Source organism: Amblyomma maculatum, chromosome 1, assembly GCF_055883805.1.
Source record: "Amblyomma maculatum isolate TAMU_Amacu chromosome 1, ASM5588380v1, whole genome shotgun sequence".
Lineage (NCBI taxonomy): Eukaryota > Metazoa > Arthropoda > Arachnida > Ixodida > Ixodidae > Amblyomma > Amblyomma maculatum.
This window is the reverse complement of record NC_139344.1, coordinates 156,991,138-157,015,880: the sequence shown is the minus strand read 5'-3', so window position 1 is coordinate 157,015,880 and position 24,743 is coordinate 156,991,138. Positions and strand designations below refer to the sequence as shown.

Below are 24,743 nucleotides of genomic sequence, written 5' to 3'. Positions count from 1 at the left end.
TGATTAACGCCTCAGAGAGTCATAATTCTCAGCGCGACGGTAGGAAAACTCGCAAGTACTTTACTGTTTCTTGTACAATAGCAGTTATATTCTTACACCAATGCACAGTGCCCCTGTTGGACTTCCTGCCTAAAATGGTCCCCGTACTCTACTCTTGTGAATATTCCTTGAGGTGTATGACACAGAAACGTACTTCAGGCTCACTGTTTAATACGTGTGGCATAAATGCGACCATAAAAATGTGATAATAGATTTTCTAAGACTGATTGGTGCCTCAACCCAGTTTGTAAAATCTACAGAAAATGCTCTGTGCTTACAACAGAACATCTGTGCGGCTTTTGACAATGAACATGTTGTGACAATATAAATTTCTTTAGTAACGTCGAAATTTTGTGTTGTTGCAATAGAAAAGTGCTACAGAACTACAGACTATTGAAAGGTAATACAGATGCTCAGAAAAGTCTGATGTTAGCGCTATACAAGCAGTAAAAACAAGGCCTGGGGCCGATTGTGGCACCGATCATCAGCTTCTTGTTGCCAAGATTAAGCTTCGATTGAGGAAAACGCAGGAAACTAGAAGGCCTTTCAGGTATAATCTGGATCAAGTTCCATTAGAATATGCTGTGGAAGTGAGGAATCGATTTCAAGAATTAGATCTAGAAGACAAAGAGCCCGAAGAGATGTGGTCTGATGTTCGTGATATAATACAAGAAGTTGCTACTAAGGTAGTTCCAAAGCAAAAGAAATGCAAGAAAGCAAACTGGTTATCTGAAGAGGCTTTGCAAATAGCTGAGGAAAGGAGGATGGCAAAAGTTATGGGGGAAAAAGAAAGATACAAGGTTCTCAATGCGGATTTTCAGAAAATAGCAAGGAGAGATAAGAATGCCTTCTTGAACATACAGTGCCAAGCAGTTGAGGACAACAGCCAATTAAGGAACACAAGAGCTCTGTATAAGACAATCAAAGATATCAAAGGAAACTTCTGTGCTAAGATGGGCGTGATAAAGGACAAACGAGGCAAGGACCTCACTGAAGCCGCAGAGATAAAGAAGAGGTGGCAGGAATACACAGAAGAACTGTACAAGAAGGACTCGAATGTGCAAACCCAACATAAGACGGTTGTGATAACTGATCTTGAGCCGGGCATCCTGAAGAGTGAAGTTGAATGGGCCTTAGCCAGCCTTGCTAAGAACAAAGCTAGCGGAATTGATAGCATTCCAGCTGAGTTGCTTCAAAACCTCAACCATGACGCTGTTAACATTCTGCATACATTATGTCAGAAGATTTGGACAACCCTGCAGTGGCCACAGGATTGGAGGAGGTCAGTTTACATCCCCATTCCAAAGAAAGGCAGTGCCAAGGATTGTTCCAACTACCGCACGATCGCGCTTATTTCGCATGCTAGCAAGGTGATGTTGAAAATCCTCCAAGGTAGGCTGCAGCAGTATGTGGATCGGGAGCTTCCGGACGTGCAAGCTGGGTTTCGCAAGGGCAGAGGAACTAGAGACCAAGTTGCCAACCTTCGCTGGATCATGGAAAAAGCAAGAGAGTTCCAGAAACCCATCTACTTCTGCTTTATTGATTATGCGAAAGCGTTTGACTGCGTAGATCACAGCAGATTGTGGCAAGCTCTCCAAGAGATGGGAGTTCCAATTCACCTCATCTGTCTCCTCAGGAACCTGTATGAAGGGCAAGAGGCCACAGTCAGAACTGGGCATGGTCTTACTGATTGGTTTCCGATTGAGAAAGGAGTGAGGCAAGGCTGCATACTGTCGCCCTGCCTATTTAACCTATATGCAGAGTGCATCATGAGGAAGGCCGGTCTGGACGAGTCTTCAGCTGGAGTGAAGATTGCTGGAAAACGTATCAACAACCTTAGATATGCGGATGATACCACTTTAATTGCAGAAAGTGAAGCGGAACTCAAGAGACTTCTGATGCGCGTACAAGAAGAGAGTGAGAAGTTTGGGCTTAAACTGAACATTAAAAAGACAAAGATCATGGCGTCTTGCCCTATCAAGTCCTGGAGCATCAAGGGACAAGAAGTGGAAGCAGTGACAGATTTTCTCTTCTTGGGCTCCAAGATTACCTCGGAAGGAGACTGCAGCCATGAAATTAGGAGACGCCTGCTTCTGGGAAAGAGAGCAATGGTTAGCCTTGACCGCCTAGTAAAGAGCAGAGACATTAGTCTGCCAACCAAGATCCGTATAACTCGTGCTATGGTCTTTCCAGTTGTGATGTATGGATGCGAGAGTTGGACTGTGAAAAAGGCTGACCGCCGAAGAATTGACGCGTTTGAATTGTGGTGCTGGCGAAGACTCTTGAGAGTTCCTTGGACTGCCAGAAGATCAAATCAGTCAATATTGTCGACCATAAACCCTGACTGCTCATTGGAGGGTCAAATTCTAAAGTTAAAGCTCAGCTACTTTGGTCATCTGATGAGAAGAGAGGAGTCGCTGGAGAAAGATTTGATGTTGGGAAAGGTTGAGGGTTGCCGGAGAAGGGGTAGGCAGCGAACGCGATGGTTAGATGGCATCCTCGAGGCACTGCAGATGAAGTTATGTGATGTTAGGAAGATAGTGAGAGACCGGAAAGCGTGGCGTGACATGGTCAATAGGGTCACGAAGAGTCGGACACGACTGAACGACTGAACTGAACTGATGACAGAACTACAAAACATTTTCCTCAATCCAGTCCGAAAAAAATAATATAAAAATGTTTTGTTCTTTCAACAGAACCCCTGTGCTGTTTTTGACAGTGAACCGGTTGTGACAACATAAATTTCACTAATAGCATCGGAAATTTGTGTTGTTGCAATAGAAAAGTAGTACCGAATTATAGACTACAGTAATAAAGAGCATCAGAAAAGTCTGATGTTACGCCAGAACTGTCTGACAGAATGTTACGACAGAATCTCTGACCAGAAAGAGCGTCTTCGTGCTGCCTTTGTTCAGTATTAAAATTAACCCCCTGGAAACAACACATTGGAATGCTGAACTGCATATGCACTCCAACGAACTCGCAGTAGATGGAAATGCCCATTGAATAGTTGTGTTTCGCTTCAAAATTAACAAAGATGTTTGTGGAAAACACATTACAAACACTCACACCTATTAGGCAGCGCCCTTAACCATGTCCGCTTGTTACGAGCATTCAAATGGCTTGAGATTCTCCACGGCAGTATGTACCTGGCACCTGCGGAGGAAAATCGCAATGAATGTTAGGCTTTTCTACATACTTCATTAGCAGGCATCTCAAAAACACGTTCTGAGCCACTTATGTTCGCCCAGCTGCTTTTCCAATTTTATTGTCACGGGCTTCTCAGGCAGGAAGACTCCGAGAATAGTTTTGAGAGGTTATGAGTGAGTCTGTAGTCGCACCAGAAGCTTCTTAATAAGACACGCGGCAATGATGAAAGTAACGCTCTTTGCCAAGACTGTTCACCCCCGAGGCTGTACTCAGCAGGCCAAATAGAAGCAAAATACGACCGGAAAACATGAAGAAAGGAACAGAGTAAACGAACACTAATGGCCTCGCATATGTCAATTGAAAACATTAGTGGTGATCAGTTGTATTTCACGAAGAGAAAATGCCAAAGCGTACTCCTCGACTATGCTTTTGTATTATTGATGAGCGCAGTAAAGGCGTTTTATTTGACTCTCCGTTATTATTCAACTCATCGTCGTATACGCTCCGTGCATCTGCCAGGCGCCACGACCAGCGAGTCCCGAGTGGGATGGTACCCCTTTGGAATATACGGAAACAAATGTTTTTAAGGCATTTTTATGATTTCACAGTTCGCCTATGGCGTCGTCCTTTCGTCGAGAAAAGTCAAGTACGCGCTAGAGTCTACTGCGAAAGTATAAAATCTAATATCAAAGGAGGCGTATTTTTGAAACACTACAATACTTTCGCGTGGGGGTCATCCCTATACACCGAAACTAGATGGCAGCGCGAGCTATAAAAATACCTGTAATGAAACAGAACATATTCCCAACCTTTCTTATCGTTTCCTCGTGCATTCATGGAGGCAGCCGTTCGTTCCCAGTTGGTATGCGCTTTGAAGAAGACCGTGACAAAGTATGCAACGTCATTTCGAAGCTACCTTTTTAAAAGGGCACGATAGGTGCGTGCTCAAAAGTCGGACATATCCTTAATATGCGCTCTTATCAGCTGGTGTTCTCCGAATCGCATATGCTTCTCCTGGAGTCCGACATGCTGTCAAGAACGCTAAACGTCACAGCTCATCAGTACAGTCGTTTGAACTAGACAGCCTAGAATGCTCGACATGAAAAGCAATTCTCGAACGGCACGACAAGCGAACGACAACGAATTGCCCGCCGTTGCAGACGGCACCCCGACTGTTTCCGACGTCCGCGCGCGAGCATGCTGTTTCTAAAAAGCAGGGAGGTTGCGGCCGGTCAGTGGCCTGACAAGTTTCTTTCGAGGCGAAAACTTGATTAATGCGTTAAGATTTTCGAATTCAGCCCCGTCCACGACATAAGGGAACTTGTGACCAAAGATGAGAGTGAATTTATCAGCGCCGTCTATCTCAGGTCAGTGGCAGAAGACCCGCGGCAAATGAAACAGGGCATTTTACTGACTTGTTTCACTCTAAAAATACATCTACCAAGAAGGCAGCCTCATATAGTTGCTTTAAGACAGCGAGAAACACATTTGCGTTGAAAATAATTACGCTGAAAAAATATAACAAGAGCTTATACTGCTAACGATGACCGAGCTAGTTGAATCGTTTCCGCTGTTCTTCGTCTTACTTTCTTTGGCCCCCGTGCTGTTGCAGTAAACAATACAGCCGGTTGCGTTACTCCATTTTAGGGCTAACAGATGCTCTAAAGAAGCTTTGCCGCTAGCCGAAAATATGCCGCTTACCCACTCCGGACGTGTGCGGCGCCGCCGGGGCCGCGCACGTTGCTCCGGCGTTAAATGCGCACGTAGCTTATGCACGTGGTGAATTCAGTCTACAAGCGGTATTTTCATGTGATGTGATATGTCATTCTTAGTTATCTTTTAGTCTACTGAGTCATTCTTAGCCATCTTCAATGTTGTTGCGTCATTCGTCGTCATTGTTCACTCCACTGTGTCATGCCAGGTCTTCTTTGATTTCCTGAGTTATTCTACTGATATTTAATCTACTTAGTCATGATTGGTCATCACTCAATTTGCTGTGCCATGCTTGGCCATCTTTAACTTTGTTGAGGCATTCATGTTTAAATTTCATGTGTGTGCTTACCTGTCTTCGTTTTGCCTGGTCATGCTTGGCCTAATATCGCGAGTCTTTGTTAGCTTTACCCGTCATTAAAGTGCTTATCTACTACCAGCCATCTTGTCTTACTCTTGACACCGCTATCTTCTTTGATCACCTTGTACACACATATATACACGTTCTTGTCTTTCGAGACTTTGAAAGGTACGCCGACGCCAGGCAGTTTTCGCCTTCGTGGCACTCCTAATGCTCTCGCATTAAAAATCACACAAGTGAGCCCCTTGAACAGGACAGACATGTTTCCGCACCGCCAGCAGCGCGGGCCTGGGCCGCAGCTAACGGAATCCAGATGCGCCATTTTGTTGCCCTTCGCGTTGCAGACGGCTTGCTCCTCGCGCGCGAGTCAATCTTCGCGCGAGAATCGTCTGCAGTCACATAACCATGTTTATTCCTGTTCCGTTCGCACTGCCGTTGCATAGAGCTCACTCTCATCAAAGAGCGCGAAGTTTCAAATGAAAACTTCAGATCAACTTACCTATTCTGCGGCGCTGCTTGTACACGGGAGCGCCCTCCTGCGTTTTGTGGCAAAACACAAGAGCAGGGAACTAAGAGTTGTATTGTCGACGGATCGGTGGCTGTCTCGAAACGCATGCCGCTCTTTCTGCTTTTCAGGCAACAACAAACTGGTTCTCGGGACCGAGTCCGGAATTTTTCTCATCGAGGAAGGTCTCACGCACAGGCTGATATTTGACAAAACTGTCGTTGTGAAGCAAATCAGCGTGGTGGAAGCTCACGGCATACTGCTTTTCAGAACAGATCGAGGTAAGTGTGCGTTTTGAATCTGAACATGTTTTTTCGGCGTTGTCTTCTTGTACCAGAAGTCGTGCGTACACGTCTTGTGATACCCTTACGTGGACAAAGAAAAGCACGCAATTTCACTGGGGCAAACGGTGCATTAGCAAGATCGCTGTTTGCAAAAGACTACCAGAAATGTACTGTGCGGCAACATTTAGCCTAACATGAAACCAAGGCCCGTATTTCGAGTCTGCGTCGCTATCGAAAGTGTCGCTATCTCCCTGACCTCGAGTCATCTGATTGGTGGACACGCTGGAACATGATACTGCCACCCCTTCCGATTTCTAGTGGCAACGCTCGGTTCCGGCATTTCGACCAATCAGATGACTCGAGGTCACGTGAGATAGCGACACTTCGATAACGACACAAACTCGGAATACGAGCACAGGGCCCGTATTCCGAGTTTGCGTCGTTATCGAAGTGTCGCTTTCTCACGTGACCTCGAGTCGTCTGATTGGTTGAAATGCCGGAACCGGAAGAGGTGGAACACCATGTACGGCGTTTCCACCAATCAGATGGCTCGAAGCCACGTGAGACAGCGACAGTTAGATAACGAGGCAAACTGGGAATACGGGCCCAGAAGCGACACAGAGTGACGCGAATATCTCCTCACGGTGGGTTAGCTGTCTTTTTATTTTCGGGTTAACTCAGCTTTGCCTTCATCCAAATGTAAGCGCCTACTGCCGCTGGCTTCGCCATCTTGTGACGCTTTTGCGGAAGTGTACTTTCACTGCCGGAGTACAAATCATTTCATCAGGATGACTACTTGTCTCTGAAGTAATTTGTTGCTTACTCTCACAGAGATGTCCTTAGCAGAGAAAATTTACCAGAGTTTTGTTTCTTTTTAAATAATAATAATAAAACAGAGCGAGAAGGAACAGTTTTTTTTTTTTTTACTGTATATTTTGTTTGGTAGTATTACAGATGTGGGAAACTGTTTGCCTGACTCATGAACAGAAACCCAATTTAAAACTTGTTTTCTCTTGTTTTCAGTTCCTTCCAGTCAGTAATGAATTTACCTTATTTTCTTCGCAGGAAGAGACAGCAGGGTACATGTGTTTCGACTCACGGACTTCGAAGGAGACACGGGGAACTCTCTCGTGCGCACGCGATCTGACCTCCGAGACCACAAGCTGGAACGCACCAAAGGTGAACGCTTGCTTTCTTTTTTTTCCTTTAATTATTTTCTTCAATTTGTTTTACTTCGATGTAAATGCCTCATCGCTGTTCTTTTCTATAGGCTGAAACTTGATCTTCAGAAGTCATTACCACAATGGAAGTCCTCGCTGCTAATCTTTTTCGTCAGGAATGTGGTACCATGAAAGGGCACCGCTTTGAATAACTCGTGCCCTTGTTAATGACCCAGTGGCCATCGCATTTTTTGTTCCTCTCTGGCAGGGATAACAATAGCCAATGTTCCGTACCTGTCTCTCCTGTTTCTTTACACGGAAACAAAATCATTTCGCGTTTCTGGAGAAAGCGGTTTCCGCCCCAGATCGCTTTTTCTTTTCTTCTAGTTTCGTAATCAGGGATTCCGCCGGGCTCCCATTTCTTCACTGCCATCTGAAGAGCCTCTGCAACTCGAGTAACTCGAGAAGTGCGTGTCGCCAAGAATTCTAATACAGGTTTTCCTATTAAGTTCACTCGTCGCTTTCTCTATGTTTGTATATATATACACACATAGACAGAGAAAGCGACGAGTGGACTTAATCGGAAAACCAGAATTCTTGGCGACGCGCACTTCTCGAGTTACTTATTATATATAATAATTATTATAATTATTATTACAATACAGTCGTGCCACGTTAATATGACCCCCGTTAATACGGACAACCCGAATTATGGACAGTTTTTCTGGGGACGAAACGTTTTCAATGTATTTATGCTTCGTTAATATGAAAACTCGCTGTCTGGACAATGGACAGGGGAAGAATGCACACAGTCCACTTGGGCCCATCTATTTTTTTCTCGTTAATATGGACAGCGTTTGAAAAAGCAGGGAAGTCCCGAACGCAAGTTAAAAAAGGGCGCGCAGGCCGCGAACCTATACGCTACAGCCAATACGGCCGGATGCCTGAACGAGTCCTGTGGGGTTGGAAAGAACCAAAGTGGACGTGTCGTCGTTTTAGAAGGGGGGGATGCGAGAGCGTACACAGCAAACCGTGGGTCAGCTAAGTAAGCAAGACGCCGAAAGGAGGGAACCGGGAGATTTCTGGGTGCAGCGGAAGCGTCGCAACGAGATCACAGGCGGGAAAACAGCAACATGTGGTTGCAATAAATATCTGCTGAACGTGAACAGAGGGGCCGCTAAAATCATACGAAAGAAATGACAGGAAGAAAAGCGCCTAAAGTGGCGGCGGGACTGAAGTTCCATGAAGCCGATAATGCTTTTCGGTCAGAGTTAAGGCACACTCACGAAGTAGAGCGACAAAAGAAAGCGACGAGTACGCAACCGGGGCCGGGCCTCCCGTCCTGGAATCCCTTCCTTCTCATGCTCCTGGTTTTCGTCACTGCTGCGCTTCCGAACTACCACATTTTGCACCCTCGGCGTTCCGCATGTCGGCTTTGCTTCGAGTCAACGATGCGGCCTTGACAAGGTCTGAGCTCTTCGTAGTCGGCTAGCCGTCGTTACAAACTGTACAGCTTGCAGTTTCATAGGAATACATACAAACGGCGCCAGGAAAGGGCTGTTCGATAGCCCTCTGCACAGTAGCCTGTCACCTTGACTCCCTCGCTTCCTTACAGATACAGTACAAGGCAAAAAAAAGAGAGAATCTGAAGAACGGAAAGGCAGAAAGGTTAACTAGTAAAAAAAAAAGTACAAAGAATCAGGAGCCTGGAACCCTCAACTTTATTCTGACTTTTGGCATGGCGAGAGTTAAACGCAAAAGAACGGAGCTGAACGTAGGCGCCAAGCGAGAAATCTGAATACAAGCGGCAAAAGCCATCTCAGTTACTCCAATCCGTGAGAGATTGGGTCCAAGTTAAAACTAGGCGTCAACCTCGCCAGGTCTACGGTAACATTGATGCTACAGGACTCTGATAAATAGCTCGACGTCTGAATCGCAGCGTCAACCACAGTCCGACAGCGCCCAGCACAGTTCGAAGAAATGGAGTCAGCCTTGTTAATATGGTTCGGGAATGCGTGTGAATGGTGCTGTCGTGAGCGACGAAATACTTCAAGAAAAGGCTCGCTGCCTCGGCAACATTATGAGTACGCACAGTTCCTTCTCCTCCGTCTTGATAGGTTTTAGCTATGACGACTAACGGAATGTTTTTTTCAGTAAAAGAGGATGATGTTTACAGAGAAAAATTATTCTGCTCTCTGTCTAGGCATTACTGACTTTAGCTATTCAAGAGGATGGCTGACAAGATTTAAAAACAGTCGTGGCATTTCGAGTCGACGGATTCATAGAGAAGGGGGTAGCATGAACATTCGGCTGTTTTTAATTACAAATTTAATTACAAAGGCAGTCATTATATACAATTTTTTTTTCTCAATAAAATACTGTTCGTTTTTATTCATGACTCGTTATTATGGATGACTCGCTTTATGGACAGTTTCGGTGGGAAACCAAAGTGTCCATATTAACGAGGCACGACTGTATACATAATACGATTATAATTATAAATAATTATATATATTACTCATCAGACTGTATCGTTTTGTAAGAGAATTTTCCTTTTGGTGGTATTAAGTCTCCTCTGCATAAATTTCGCTGTGATTTTTCGAGGCAGCCGTGGACTTTGTTATCGCTAATTCTGCTATTGCAGCACTTTCGATAAATACAGTGCCTGTTGCATATCACTTTTTAAACCTTCAGTAACATCAAGGAGCTGACATTAAAAAGCTTAGCGATGGGAGGCTGTTTGGGAAGTGGCTGAAATCGATATGAACAAGGCTTAAAATGCCCAGTAGTGATAACCCCAGGAATGTGGCGACGGAATATTTGCCGAGGACAGGGAAATGCAATCGAGTGGCGGATGGTCGGAGGGTGCGTCGAGCTCGGGAAAGTTGCTTGGTAAGGCTGACGAGTCCGCCGCAAAACAGGTTCAGTTAGGCGTCATTGGGAGGCGTCTTGGGCGTGTAGACTTCTGTCGGCTGACGAGGATACGGGCGACGTGAGTTCACTGGCTGCACAGCAGCCAACTTATCCTCACTGCCATTAAGGTCAGGACACGCTTTGCTCAGCAACGAAAAATTGGATGCCACGGGCTCTTTATTCGGCAAATTAATAACTGTACGAAGAAGACGGACAGAACGCACACGTCGAACTGAATCTATTTCGTAGGCTCTGCTTAAATTTGCTGAATCTATGAACCGACTATCCAAGTTTGTCTTACCTTGGCCCTTAATCACTGTGCTGCGTATCAACGATAAGCGGGTAAATACTTTAAGATTTATTTTTAGCATTATTCGGCTCATGCGTGGCGTGCATAGAATGTGCCCGCAGAGCCAGAAACTAGCTTAAGTCGAGTATTAACAGCCATAACTGTTGTATCGTTGGATAGCGTATGTGGAGATTAATTCTCTGAATAATTACCTTTAATTAGTTAATTTTGATAAAAATTGAAATTTACGCTACATCGAGTAATATATCTTTGGGTAGCTTATCCCGAGTATAATCGGTCTTAATTATTTGCGTCACTTATTTATATTGTCGTTAATTAGGTAATTGTGAATAAAAATAGTACTTTACTCAATAGCATCGTCATATATCGTTGTATAGCTTATATTGAGCACGATTGTTCTTCACCAACTGCAGGTCTCAGTTGATAACTATTATTAGTTAACTGTGATTATCATTTGAACTTTATGCTACAATGTCGTTCTATGTTGTTGAAAAGGCTCGGACGAGTAGATTCCAAAAGCAAACGTTATACCACGAAAAAGCAGTGTAAAATCAAGTTATCGTTCGCCTACCTCGGTTCAAAACAAGAAATAATAAACATTACGGATAAACACCCATCTTCTTTGTGCGAAAGAATAATTAATTCCCTGTAAGAGCGCAACACTAGGCAAGAAACAGCTGGCGCTGTCGGTGTAAATGTGATCAGGTGCAGACCCCTCTTTATTTTTTTATTTTATTTTTTTTGTTTCATTGTACATTCCGAAGCCGCTGAGAAAACGTTTCGGCAATACAGCATGGAGCTGCGTGGAAGCGCATGGAAGTAGCGAGTAAACGAAGCCGACCGTGCAGGGTGCCACTTGTACGCGCTGAGCCGGCCGGGCGGCAGCCACCTTCGCATGGCGGCGGCCGTGGGGCGCCGACTGCTGGTGCTGCAGTGGCGCCACTCGGCCGCTTGGACCACGTGGTGCGCCGCCTCGGACACTGACACCGTGGACGGCTTCCAGCTGGTGCGCGAGCTGCTCGTCCCCGAGGCGCCCGCGCTGCTTACCCTCGTGGACAGCCCGGACAACCACATCTGCGTCGGCTACCGCCACCAGTTCGACCTGGTCAGCGAGAAGACGGGCGACGCCACCCGCCTGCACACGGTGGACGCCGCCAAGGCGCACCTCGTGGCCGCCCTTGACATCTACGAGGACGACGAGGCCGAGCTTCTGCTCTGCTACAACCGTGCGTGCACTATTGATTGCCGCTACTTTCAGCACTTAAAGAGTTACTGGCAAATGCCAACAAATGCACTTTAGGTATCATTTAATCTGCGGTAATCGGCGGGATTCCCCAAACTTTTCAACTGAGTATAGAAATGATGCGTATTCTTTATTTAGACGCTACACCGCAGCGCCCGAAAGGCAGGGAAGCTTCAGCAAGAATGTTTCAGCAGGGAGTCTACATCATATGGAAAAAAAAAAAAAAAGCATTTTCTTTGATACAGCGCACTTATGTTACACTCAATCGATACCACTTTTTGATTTGAGAAAAATATTCTTGTATCAGTGAATCCTGGCTTGACATTCGCGAATATTAAGACTGTGGTTTGTGCGACTGTTCGATATTTTTATTAATAGAATGAAAGTTGGATTAGCGCGACCGTGCCATGCAAGGTATATTTCAAGAGCTGGTGTAATCTCCCGCGCGATATGGATAACATCCCTTCTAATTGTAGCACATTGGTTAGAAAGTGGACTGCATCCACAATGTTTGAATCCTGCTTTCATGCGAGCTTTATTCGCGTTCACGCCAACTCCTGCGTGCGGGGATTAGCGTCAACTATACTCCCCCTCCTCCATGTGGTTCCATTAATGCCCGACAAGTACATGGCACAGACAAGCTGTTGTCCAATGGAAAGACCATGATATCGTGAACGTGATTTTATCTTGTTTTATTAGTGTTAGAGGAACAAAAATGATTACCTGGTAACGCCAGAGATGGTAGACGAGGTCTTGTTCTCTCGCCTGGAGAATGACTGCGCCAATATAGTTCTCGACATGTTAGCGAGTTTTAAAAAATCTGTTCTTGATATATACGCATACTCTAATTTCATCTAACGAACACCCGTGCATCTCAGTAATTTCATCTAATGAACGCCTAGTCTTCATTTGAGGTGCAACTCAAGTGCCACGATGGTTTTTCCCGGTTCCTTAAGTGTTTTACTTTTCGCACACCTCGGAAATGTTGAAGTAGTGTTTCAAAAATATAAAGGCCTCCGCTAGCCTTTTGGCAGTGCGACGCAGCTGCTGTAGTGCCTTTTCACAAAATAGCCCAGTTGCGTTTTGGGGTTTCTTCATCGCACAATTCACGCGCCGAAGCATCTCTATGAAGCGTGCTGTGCGGTAAAATGCTCGCGACCATCGCGCAGTTTCAGCGTCGTCGAAGCAGCATGTGGGCGTACACGGAGGTTATATGCGTAGGTGTTAGAACACCGTGGCACCATCCCAAGATAAAAGTAAAATGTCAAGGGCCGTCCGAAACGGTGCGACTGGCCGATGCGAGCACCTGATCGCTTCCCGATGGGTTAAATGGAGTTAAAGAAAGCGAAACCGAAACTATGCGACAGCTATATTTCAGAAACTAGGAGCTTCCGCTCATGGTTGTGGCACACAAAGTGCACGGGCACCGCTAGTTTATGCATTTGAGGTTTGGAAGGTCTATTTCGGTGATTGCGGGCTTCGCGGGTGTTACCTCGACGAGATCCCCATCCGAATTGTCCGGAGCGCATTGTCCGGAGCGAGGCCGCCCATTGTTCGAATTAACGAGCGTCTGACGTCCTAGTCTCACATAGGTGTTGGCGGGGGCCGCGCTCCTGGTTCGAATTACTCGAATTTCGGAACTATAGGGCCGAATTAACGAGGTGTTAAAAATAATCTTACTTTCAGTGGATTTCGAACGTTGGATATGCACTACGAGCTTCTCGGTGTGGTTTGGAAGAAAACCCTCAGGCAGTAAACTCTCTGCAGCCTCTACCTTTTAAAAATGCATACTAAGAAACGCAATGTGGCCCACGTCCCAAAAAGCTATTTTTAAGCATGTCTTGTTTTTTTTCTGTGCAGACACAACGCACTTCCAGAAGCTGAATGATGAGAACACGACGGAATTCGACTTCCAGTGGAACGCTGTGCCTGACAACATTGGTACGGAACTAGCTTAGCATCTTTCAGGAACAGGTGCCAGGTGGCTATAAGATGAAAAATTTTGTGGTGCAAGCCTTTTCTTGTGTTTTTTTTTTCTAATCTGTGCAACACATTGGCCTCACGAAAGCGCAACCTCGACATTACTCTCTTGCTTCACAGTGTGCGTGTTTCCGTACATCATGGCCTTCACGTACGAGAGTATCGAGATTCGTCTCATCATCAACGGAAATCTCGTGCACAACATGGTCATGCCCAAGTTGAAACTCATCACTTCGAAGGTGAGACAACAGCATGGCAACTTCTTTTTGTTCGCCTTTATTTACTGCTAACATGGAAAGTAGAACAGTGCACGTGTCTATCATGGGTCGTGGCTTAATATGTGTTTTGTATGAACATGTTAATCGTGCACATCCTTCATAGAGTTGGATGAGTGCCTTGTTAGTTCTCCAAAGTGCAGTCGCCTCCCATTCACTTGTGCGCTCTTTTTCGACTGGGCAAAAGCATAAAGTAAAATGTCAAGATACGTGTCCGTAGTTCCATTAGCAGCCTAACATGCGTGTGTAGCGCGCCTTCATTTACTGTTGGTCATCAATCATACGCCTTGACTGCGTCCTGTAGCGGAAAGCTTACCGTGTCGCCCATGCCATCAACACCAGTAATGGGAAGCGCTAGTGCACAGCCTCCACGCATTGCGCACTTAGTTTGTTCCCCTATTCGGTCTCGCAATTTAAATGCACTTATTTTTGCTAACGTGACGTTTCTTTCGTTTCCAGAGTGACATCTTCTTCGTGAGCACCGCGCCGGAATTCTTCCAAGTCAGGAAAGAGCGCATCAAAGAAGATCGCATGGAACGCGATTCCAGTGTGTCGCCTCCATCCTCTCCTCATTGTGAGTGTGCGTGCTACTTTCGTATTTTTCTCCCCTGCCCATGCATGTAGCACGGTTATGAACTGAGAGGTGATAGTATTCACAAGTCGAATGGATGCTTGTCAAATCGTTAGCCGCTGTATTGCAACGCAATATGTGTTTCAAACAACAAACCCCCTGACAACGACCGCTCGCGTCGACATCTGCAGTTGGCGCGCATGGCCTGCATAGACAGTAATCCATGCCACTGCAATTTCAGTTCGTTTATCGTTGCTTTCTAATCCAGTGCCTTAGACGCTAGAGTATGGCGTTGATATGCCTTCACGTCGCATATCTCTGCTGCCGCATACTGACAGCCGGAGCTGTCATTGCTGCTTATATGTGGGTATATTACTACTACTACTACGAGGTCTTCTGGATCTGACCTGAGACGCGAGCGGTCATCGCTATTACCGTCCTTAGCATTATCACTAACTGCAGCATCATTATCATAGCTACTATCATCACCAGCATCATCATCAGTTTTTTTTTTTGCTTTATGTCAGTTCCTGCGAACATTTTCTGCGAATATTTCCTGCGGACATTTCCGAAGCCGATGAGCCAAGAAAGGCTTTCGTCTTGAAAATCGGGGAAGGAGGGGGGAAGCACTTAAACTCCGCCGTTAAGAGTTTGAAGCAGCAACGTTAATGGCTCCCTTCTGCAGCTCACCTTGCGGATGCTTGTTTGTGTACCTGCACTTTGCCACGCTCTTATTCAGCGGTCCCTTAATTTGAGCCTCTATCATGTCACAAAACCTGTTTAACGCACAGTCGTAAGCTGCCATATTCACACGAAAGACCATCCGACATAGACTTAAGGCCTCGCTTAACCAAGTCCTACGATGTGCCTGCGTGGCCTAGCGGTAGCATGTTTGACTCGGAACGCAAAGTTGCGTTCGATCGCCCTCACCTTCTCATCTCAAGGAGAAACCTGAGTTGACAGCTGCTGCCAAATGGGCCTTGTCACGTGACGTCCCACAACCGTATCACCAAGTCACCAATCAGTTCCCGGCCATGTCAGCTGCCACCTGCCAGAGTCATGCCTGCGATTTTTAGCTCAAAACGCTGACTCCAACTACGCCGACATCAAATTTTCTGCAGAATGTGGCCTTCAACGCTGTTGCGTTAAAATCCAGAGACCCTTCCCTATTCCGCACTCGGTCGCTTCCGGCTTGGTGTGCTCCGTGTGCCGCGGGTTATCGTGTTCTACGTGCGCACGTCGTGGGTGCATCATTGCACCTTCCAAAGGTTTCTCTACAAAGGTCTTAACAAAAAACTAGCATACGCGACAATTAATTCACCCTGGTATTCATCTCACCGGCGTCAAGAAAGCATATTAGCTTTGTTAGAAGCTCCGAATTCGGGTCAGGACTGACGTTCAAGTACGGGGAGGCATTCCATGTGCACGTACGCACCGAACTGACTGCCGTCCCTTGTCCCAAAGCTTGCCACACGTAATGCTAGCATTGCGGTAATACGGGATATGGGCGTTGATCTCCACGGAAGTGGCGTCTCGCGCGCCAATTTCGAATGTGTCTGTGCTAAAGAGAACAAAAAGGTAGCGTGGCCTCTGAACATAATGCAATATTGTTCTTGCAAATACTGCGCATAGTAGCCCAACTAGCTACTAAACAGCAGCAAACTAATCCTCGGAAGCAGAAGACTGCAAACAAAAGGGCTTCTGACTGACCGAATATTTCAGCCGCGTCTGTGAGACGTGAATTCTGGTTTCTTGACACACAGATGGCATTACACGATACCGCGTGTTTGCGAGCAGAATTACCTCTCGGAAGCGTAAAAAGGTACGGGAGTGCCAACTAGATGTCCAGGCCAATGACAATAAAATGTTTCTACTACCACTTTTGAGCCAGTCAGAGGCTAACCAAGCCCACCATGTTGGGGGAGGAGGGTGTGGAAAGTGAGGTGATTGAATTGCGACAGGGCATAGAAACATGCAATGTTCTGGTTGTGTTCGATGCGCATGGCTGTGGACGCGACTTTAGCGTCGAAAGTTTGCACGCGGCAAGAATTACGGTAGTGCACGACGGATATTCTCGTGAGCCCCGCTTTCTTCGCGAATGCATGTTAATGCCTTCGAGCACTATTAGTTTTCCCATGGGCTGCTGCCGGAAGTGGCGAGAAGCTGCAGTCACTACCGCTCACGTTGATAACCTGATCTGGAAAAATGACTGCAGTGCGTGGCGAGTTTTCTAGTCCTCCTCTTATGGAAGCTGGCGGAAACCTATGGTCTAACTTGCTCGCTGCCCAGAACTATAGAATACCGGAAGGGCGCGCGGTTGCTGCTGCTCGCGTCGCTGGCCGGGTCGAGAAGACCTCGTCTTTCTGCATGGCTCAGCCTGGACATCTAGTTCGCACTCCCGTACCTTTTTACGCTTCCGAGAGGTAATTCTGCTCGCAAACACGTGGTATCGTGTAATGCCGTCTGTGTGTCAAGAAACCAGAATTCACGTCTCACAGATGCGGCTGAAATATTCGGTAACATTAGCAGCTCTTCATCGGCAGGACAGCTTTCAGTAATAGGAAGCAGGAGAAAATCTATTTAGGTGAAAGCTCTGCCACTGTTATACCGGCAGCACAGCGAGAATAGAGCTTTGAAGCTAACTTCGATTATGCGCTATCTGGCCTGAAATAATCGCTCGTCGTCATCAAAAGCTATGTCCTGAGTCAAGTTTTCGCAGGTCTGCTGTGAGTTTGGATACGCCTCACCCGTTGCGGTTCTTTTCTTCCTCCTGCTGCGGTTGCTAGTCGATCGAACCATCAAAGCAGAACTGAGGCAGCTTTAACAGTTTCTGCGGATGGCAGCATATTATGTGTCGTTCATTTAATGGTGTACAAAGCAAATACCTCGAACTCCAAGCCAAATACCCACTCAGACCGCTGGGTCTGGCGCTGACAGCAGGGGCGCTGACTGGCATATCCTTGTTTCATTATAGCGACGGGTAGCACGGGCTCCAACGACGGTGCCAAGCCGCTGCGAGTCTACCGCATATCGTTCAGCTGCCTGACCGGCAACTCCCCATGCGAGAGGCGGGTACCCACGCCGTCTTTGCCGTCACCACAGCCCCTGCTTGCCACGCCGTCATTCGGGTCCTCTTACCTGTCACCCGACTTCCAGGTCAGTCCTTATGAAAGACCAGTGCATCGTCCGAAGAAAAGGGACGTGATAGCGCTGGCATTATTAGTGCTTATGGCGGAATACGTACAATTGACCGTAATTCTTGGGCAGCGCTGCACTCACCTTGAAATTTATACTTATATGCCTGCCCTCCTTCACTCCTGCAGCTGTCATCTGCTTCTTCACTGGCCTGCACGACAGAATTTTTGATTTGCGCAGTCTCTCCGACTTCTTTGTGCAGCACTGCCTACTTGTATTTTGTCACAGCGAACAGGTTGGTAATGTCGCATTGATTGGAAATCGACGCCTATAACCACTGCCTGTTCGAAACCTAGCTCTGAATTGTTTAGCACTTCAACGTTTGTTTGTTTTTTCTGGAAGAGGTTTTTGCTCACTAAGCCCCATTTCAGCTAACATTTAAATTTGACATATAAATTCTCAATTAAAAGGTGGCCTTCGTTATTCGGGACGGGAAACAAACATGCAGCTGGTGGCTCTCGAGTCATCTGAGGCTCGGTACTTACCGGCGCGTGTCTTTGCAGGAAGGGTCTCGGCTGCGGCCGGATGTGCGTCCGAGCCGCAGCGCGACCGCGTCGCCCGTACCCCAGATGCCGCTCCTGCTGCCCGGATGCCGATCGGTGTCGCCCAAGCGCCCGGGGCTCCACAAGGACCACACGCATTCCGCGAGCTCGGACTCGGGCCTGGGCAAGAGCGTCAGCTCTAGCCCTCCCCCCAGTCCGCACAACCACGCCTAGCGCTGTGCCTCCTTCGGCTGCGCCACACATCCCTGCGTTCGAGTCTCCTTGCTCGCCGGGGCCCGGGCACCAGACACGTCGGCCCTCCCTTCACTCGATGCGCTCCGCTGACCCTCGTCCGACGCTATCGACGAGGCCGACTTATCCTCCGCGCGGAGCGCCGAAACAGGGCCCACTTGAGCTGTTCATCACGTTGCGCTTGCTCACCTGCGTCTAGCACGAATCGTTCGGCCGCATTCCTAATGAAGGCAGCTGCTGACCTCTGTGCCATCATTATTTTCATTGTACTTAACGTTTAGCTGTTTCTGCACCAAAAGCGAAAGGAAACGTGTTCGGAAGCAATAAGACGCGAATACGCGAAATGTTTCCGGGACGTAACTGACTGCTCTGTTCTTGCCAATGTCTGCAACGACCGGAACGGTTTCACCTTTTCCCGTCATATAGCGAAACAAACATGAGCGGTACCGTCCTTTATATATATATATATATATATATATATATATTCGGCTTGGTTATAAGTGCGTAATCAATCATGTGTCCGCCTGCTATTCCTATCGTCTCTAATTTCCATCGTGTTTCTAGCACCTTCCACCACGTTCTCACGGTAGTTCAACGTGAACAGATGCATGATTTGGCCACTTTTCGGCAGCTGCCTCGCGCTTCGATTTTGCCGGACCGCGAATGAACGCGCGCCCGCAAGCCTCCGCGTAGGTGTGGTGAGCAGTTCACGTGGGTTCTCTCCGCGCTTCGCTAGCGGCACATCCGTGGAAGGCGGCCCTAAGTTTGACGCCTCTAACTGTTTTCGCGTTCGAAACTCTGTCCGTGTATGTTGATGTTTCGTGCATGCATGCAACCCGCGCAATTACGGCATATATTCAGCGCAAATATAGTATTAAGCCCCAACATAATGTGACCTACGGATTATTGTGGCACGTTTTTCGCCTTACCAGGTCAGATGCCGGAAAAGTAATTTAAAATGTGAGCTTCCAGAGTCAAGCTTCTGAAAACATCTCGGGCTTTGGGTAAAGCGCGAAGCCGCAGAAACTTGCTTTCAGTGACTGAACACTCGAAAAAGCCCAGCTGCACCCAGAGTCGTGCAGAATAATAACGCAGGAAAAGGGAATAAAAAAGAACTCTATTCCTCTACTACACAAGTCACGAGAAAAGTCTTGACTCAACAGAAAAATGATTGGCAGAAACTTCGTGGCTTCACTATATACAGCTGAAACTAAGTTCAGTCTGTTTATGCTGCCACTTTGGGACAGCATCGTTTCTGCAAATCAAGAATGTGTGTCCTACTTGTGGCTTCGTATGTAGATGAGGGACGCGATTTTGTTTTATTGCTCGCGCTTCAGCTCGCGGAGACAAATCCGTCTGCAGCAGCATTGAACGCTCAGGCGGTGTTGGTAAACTTTTTTTGTTTTACTTTCATGGGGTTAGAAAGTGAGGTAAGAGCTGTGATGGATGTTGTGCGTGTCCGCATACATGTTGCAGATGTGGCAGCCGCCCCCAAAGCCTCCGTTTTGTTGCTACCTACCACTGTGATGGTCGCGCATGCTTACGCTGTTTTCTTCTTTTTCGTGTATGGGACCGAAGTTGTACATGTGTTTCCCCTCCAAGAAAGTCGGCAACTATATCACCTCTACTAATTCTTGCTTGAAGAACCGATGTTGTGGCTGTCACACTTCTGCTTGCTTCAAGGTGTATGCTTGCGCCGTATTTGTTTTTATTGTTTTTACCAAGGCAGCTCAAACAGAGGGTTTGAATAATGAGCTTATGTTTATGACCCGCATTTAATTAATTTTAACTAGGTTCTGCATTTTATCAGCGTGATGACATTCAAATCGTTTATTTTTTAAACTGCTGCAATCATTGTGTGTGGCGGCTATTAGGGCCTGCTGACTCCTTTTTTCGCTTGTTTAGACACTCCAGTAATCAGCTCTTTCATGCGGTCAGTTAACTTTTTTCCGTCTCTTCCTTTCTTTGCTGTCACAAGCGTGATGTGAAATAGACCGCTCTTATTTGGCAGCAGACGAGCAAACGGAGATCCGGCAACAACTTTTGACATCGGGGTCGGTTTCCAGCTTGTCTCGTAGTGTCATCCGCCTCACTCAGTTTTGTATCTCTCTAGAAGTGTCCAGTAGGCTAGCTTCGCTCCGTGGTGACCCATTGAATGCCGCGGCGGCACTCCTGGAGCGGCCGATGGACGCGCAGAGGCGAAGAGAGAGCGCAAAGTGCTAGGCTCATCTCTGCTTCTTTTCAGGCCCAGCTTTTCGGTAGATGGTCGTTCTTCTGTGCTGCATGTCCCTGTGCAAAGAAACCAAAGAAAAAAATACAAGTACACAACACCTGCTCATTCCCGTCATGTGAGCTCATCCAGTGTAAGCCTTACCTTCTCCATAACATGCATCATAACCCATCAGCAATCAGCCCAAGGCACGCAAGCAAAAAAAAAAAGAAAAAAAAAAGAAAGAAACCTCACCGCGTATATGACGTGTGACACGACTGCCTTTCCTTCCGGCTTCACGCCAGTTACCGTACCGATCAACGGTTCGTGTTGCTGTTTCATCACCGCTAGAGAGACACTATGAAGCTGTATATACACCGAGGACATTATGGATGTAGAGTAGACGTTCAAGCTGTCCTTGTTATTTCCTGAGCATTACAAATTCGCGCCAGGAATGGCTCATGAGCGGACGGGCTGTTTCAAGAGTCTGACGCTAATAGCGTCTGATACGGAAGTCTAAGCACTCCAGCTTTGGATAAATGTCGCCAGCCGATTTAAAAGTGCGTGCTTAGGGCATCTTTTGCGGGCATTACTACGCTTGGCATTATAGTTTGCTTAGGCAATAGCGTGCTTCATTTTTCTTTTGTTGCCTAAAAATGTAATATTTTGGCCAGCACTGCAGACGTCACTGTTCTGCGAGCTGTGGAACTATTTCTCTGCGTACATCTCTGGAACTCACAAAGAAAAAAAAAAAGAGAACAGTGCTAAGGGCCGATGCATCTATATGTGCCGTTCCCGAATTCAATACTGTCAGTATGGTCCTGAAGAGGGAATGTTTTTGAGCGTATTATTCCAAGAGAGTAAGATTCAAACCTTATACTAGCACCAATAGTAATATCTTCCAGCACTCTTCTTGCCAGCAGGGGTTCTTCTCTCGTTTCCCTCTTCCCACCGGTCTGATTATTAATGCACCCAGGGAATTGAGTCCCTACCGTTTCAGCCATTGCACACTTCTCAAATTCTAAGTCCTTTGTCTTTGTTTTTTATTTAATTTCACCCAGTATTTCTCGTAACTGTATTCTATATGGAATGCCTGTACATGCTCAAGTATGTAAACTGCGACATTCGTGTAAGATTGGGTAGCTTAGAACTTTTCTTATGTGCAGCTGTGCAAAACTCAGCTTCTGCGGTAGAGCCCGTTAAGAAGAAAAGAGTCGATCTTTCCAGAACACCTCAGACGAACGAAGAGCACCGAGCGACGTGCGAGTGTCAAACTCGCGCCTCGTGCAGAGACACCAGTATAGGCCGCAATTGAACCCACCAAGCTGTTTAGCTCCGGGCCGGCAAGGACACAATCGCTGTACGGGTGCTGCATGAAGCGGACAAACAAAACATACGAGTGCGCAGCGCCTGAGCTTCTGAGCTTAGATTGTTTCAAACACTGTGAAGGGCAAGTAGGGCTCGACAAAAACTGACTTTTATGAACCTGGGGAGGCGTGTACAGTTTGTACAACGTTTTAATATCTTTGTAAAACGTGGCACACGTCTTTTGTACAGCGAGGATGAACACCACCACTGTAGCTTTCGTCTCGTTAGTGACGTAGAGCTTGTGCACAGTCAGTGGCGCCCTCCTGCGGCACCTTCTCTTCCATTTCATTTTTTCCCCGGGGCGATGCAGAGAAAAAAATGTGCATACAAACGAGTACTTATTTATTTTTGTATGCGCCATGCATGTAAATACAGTCGGAACACTGTAGATGGATGCAGATCGTATTATTCTTGAGGACTTGATGTCAAATTTCCAAGAGGAGCGAAATGTGAGTAGAGGGCAGTTCTCGTTGAGCAAAGCCCTGGACAGAGATGTGGCTGGAGGGCGTTGTTAAGGAAGAATTGTTCGGTTTTCCCCGTTTGTCCTTGCTGTAATTTTTCGGTTTTCGATCTTTTCGTGTGTGTGTGTGTGTTTTTTTTCTTGAACGTGGGGTACAAGCCTTGAGAGTACAATTTTTTCGGGTATTCCAGAGTTTTGCTCTAACCCGCACTCACCGCCCGCTAAACTTTGTTGTTCCTGGGCAGCCTGTTTTCGCGTATCCAGCTAATGTACGTGTGTACACAGGGTGTTTTTTTGGTTGCACGAAAATGTGATTATCCTACTGTTTGTTTTTCGCGTTGGCACCTCTGCCCACTGCACTCAAGTATGAACTGTGCAACCACTCCCCGTCAAAGCCATGAGACACCACAGAAAGGCAGGCGTCTTAGTCAACTTGATTTTATTTGAAAAGCTGCAGTGCAACTAAAATAAAGGTCTGTATATATATAGCAGGTATATATATATACATACATATATAGATATATCTACTCGCCACGTTACGAGAGCGCCAACGGACGCTCATTTTGTCTTTCCTCTCCCATGTACGTGTGTCCGCGGATCATCTCAAAAACCAAAAGCATTATGTTGCTGTTCATGAAGGATGTTTTGTGCTATATTATTCAACCTGTGTGTAATATCAGCAATATAAGTGGATTCTGCGGAAACTATGTGGTTTCTGGAACACTAGTTTGTGATTGAGTGATGGTTCATCATTACACTTGGGTGTGAAGCCGACTCAAGGCGTTTTTTCTTCTTTTTATTATCGTTTCGTGTTCGTGTTTGATGTCCGAATTCAGATGTTGTCAACGTCCCAAAACAACTGCAAAAAAAAAAGAAAGCGGCACTGTTTTCACACACACGCACACACACACAAAAATATAACGTCAACAGAATAAAATATATAACCTTGGAAACTGAACCTTCGCCATATCAAATTAAGAAATTCACCTTGCCTTTTCTTGCAGCAGGCGCTTGAACGCGCCTTCGTTGGCAGTTTTTGGCTCGAACCCTAAAGCAGCCTGTCTTGAAGGCGATCCCTGCATGGGCAATGTACTGTCATGTATGTACATTGTGTCGAGCAAGCGGGTTAACTCGCAGAGTTCACGCCAGGCAGAGATGGAGAACGTAGTACACGCGCGTAGTCCTCAGACTGAACAAGCATGGGCGCTCCAAATTCATCGGCTCTAGTTATAGTAAGTGGGTGGACTGCTTTGATAGCGTGCAGGGAGGACATGACGAGAGAGTCAGGAAAGAAATAAGGTGCGCCAAAGTCACCCAAACCTGCGTCATTAAACGAGATGAAGGAAGTAATGGGAAGGAACAACAAAGGGATCATTCGTATTCATAAAAAAAAAAAAAATAAAAAAGAAAGCTCAGTGGAGGTTAGTGGCGCTTATTCGAGCGGCCTGACTAAGGAACAGTAATGTTGAGCCAGTACGCACAAAAGCTGGTCGAAGCTGCGGAACTGGGTAGCACGAAGAGCGCCGCACTGTGGAGAACAGAGGCTGTGCTTAGTCATTCTTAACCATCCCTGCATCTCTTTCTTTCGGCCAAACCGTGCACGGAGACAGAGAACTGGGAAAGGGGTCCGGCATATTTCTATCACGTGAACAATTACCGCGCTACAGTTTTCACAAAGGTTGATCAGCGAGGGACATCGTAATTATGTGCCATGGTGGAGAGGCCAGCAAACAAAATCTTATACGACGTGGACGAATGCTCAGTAGTCATTTACTGAAGGCGTTTGCGCGTTGTTAGTGATCAACGCATGGTTTTATAGGGTTGTCGTGCTCCACTGACGTAGGCGAAAGAGCGAGCTTTTTGCGAGAGAGAAAGATAAATACAGAAGGCGCTTGTTGGGGACTGCGCGCGCTAGCAGCTTTGTATTGATGACCAGAAATTCTATCTTCTGAATTTGCTAGACCGTGTACGAGAAGTCGTGTCGGGTTGACTGGGAAGTTTTGAAAACCAAAAGCATAATTGAAAAGCTACTTAAATGTTAGTTATGAAATAGCTACATTCGTTTTAGACGAAAACAGTGACCGTTGTGTTGCAGAGTTATTTGGCTGCTTCTAAACTTTGGCTCCAGAAACAAAGTTGGCCCTGTTATTCCTGTTTGTTCCGAGCACACGTGCGTTAAGAAAATATATTTACTGCACCTTCCCATGATTTGTCACCTCCGTCTGGTAAATGTACATATGTATTTGTGTTTTCATGGCTTTTTGTTTGTGTTTCAA

General features: G+C 46.5%; 1 protein-coding gene across 4 annotated transcripts in view; it reads left to right on the top strand.

Annotated features, from left to right (window-relative positions):
* Nucleotides 1–23,344, top strand: part of LOC146204717 (GTPase-activating Rap/Ran-GAP domain-like protein 3) — a 444,973-nt gene extending 421,629 nt beyond the window's left edge. For 3 of the 4 annotated variants that reach the window (XM_084589435.1, XM_084589438.1, XM_084589437.1), the window contains exons 20-27: nucleotides 5,897–6,046; nucleotides 7,115–7,228; nucleotides 11,281–11,658; nucleotides 13,536–13,616; nucleotides 13,776–13,894; nucleotides 14,390–14,510; nucleotides 17,476–17,657; nucleotides 18,200–23,344. In XM_084589435.1, coding sequence (XP_084445561.1) covers nucleotides 5,897–6,046; nucleotides 7,115–7,228; nucleotides 11,281–11,658; nucleotides 13,536–13,616; nucleotides 13,776–13,894; nucleotides 14,390–14,510; nucleotides 17,476–17,657; nucleotides 18,200–18,412 — 1,358 coding nt within the window. In that variant the 3' untranslated portion in view covers nucleotides 18,413–23,344. The remainder of the gene's footprint in view (nucleotides 1–5,896; nucleotides 6,047–7,114; nucleotides 7,229–11,280; nucleotides 11,659–13,535; nucleotides 13,617–13,775; nucleotides 13,895–14,389; nucleotides 14,511–17,475; nucleotides 17,658–18,199) is intronic. The other variant, XM_084589436.1, reaches the window with a different exon arrangement.
* The last annotated feature ends 1,399 nt before the right edge of the window (nucleotides 23,345–24,743 follow it).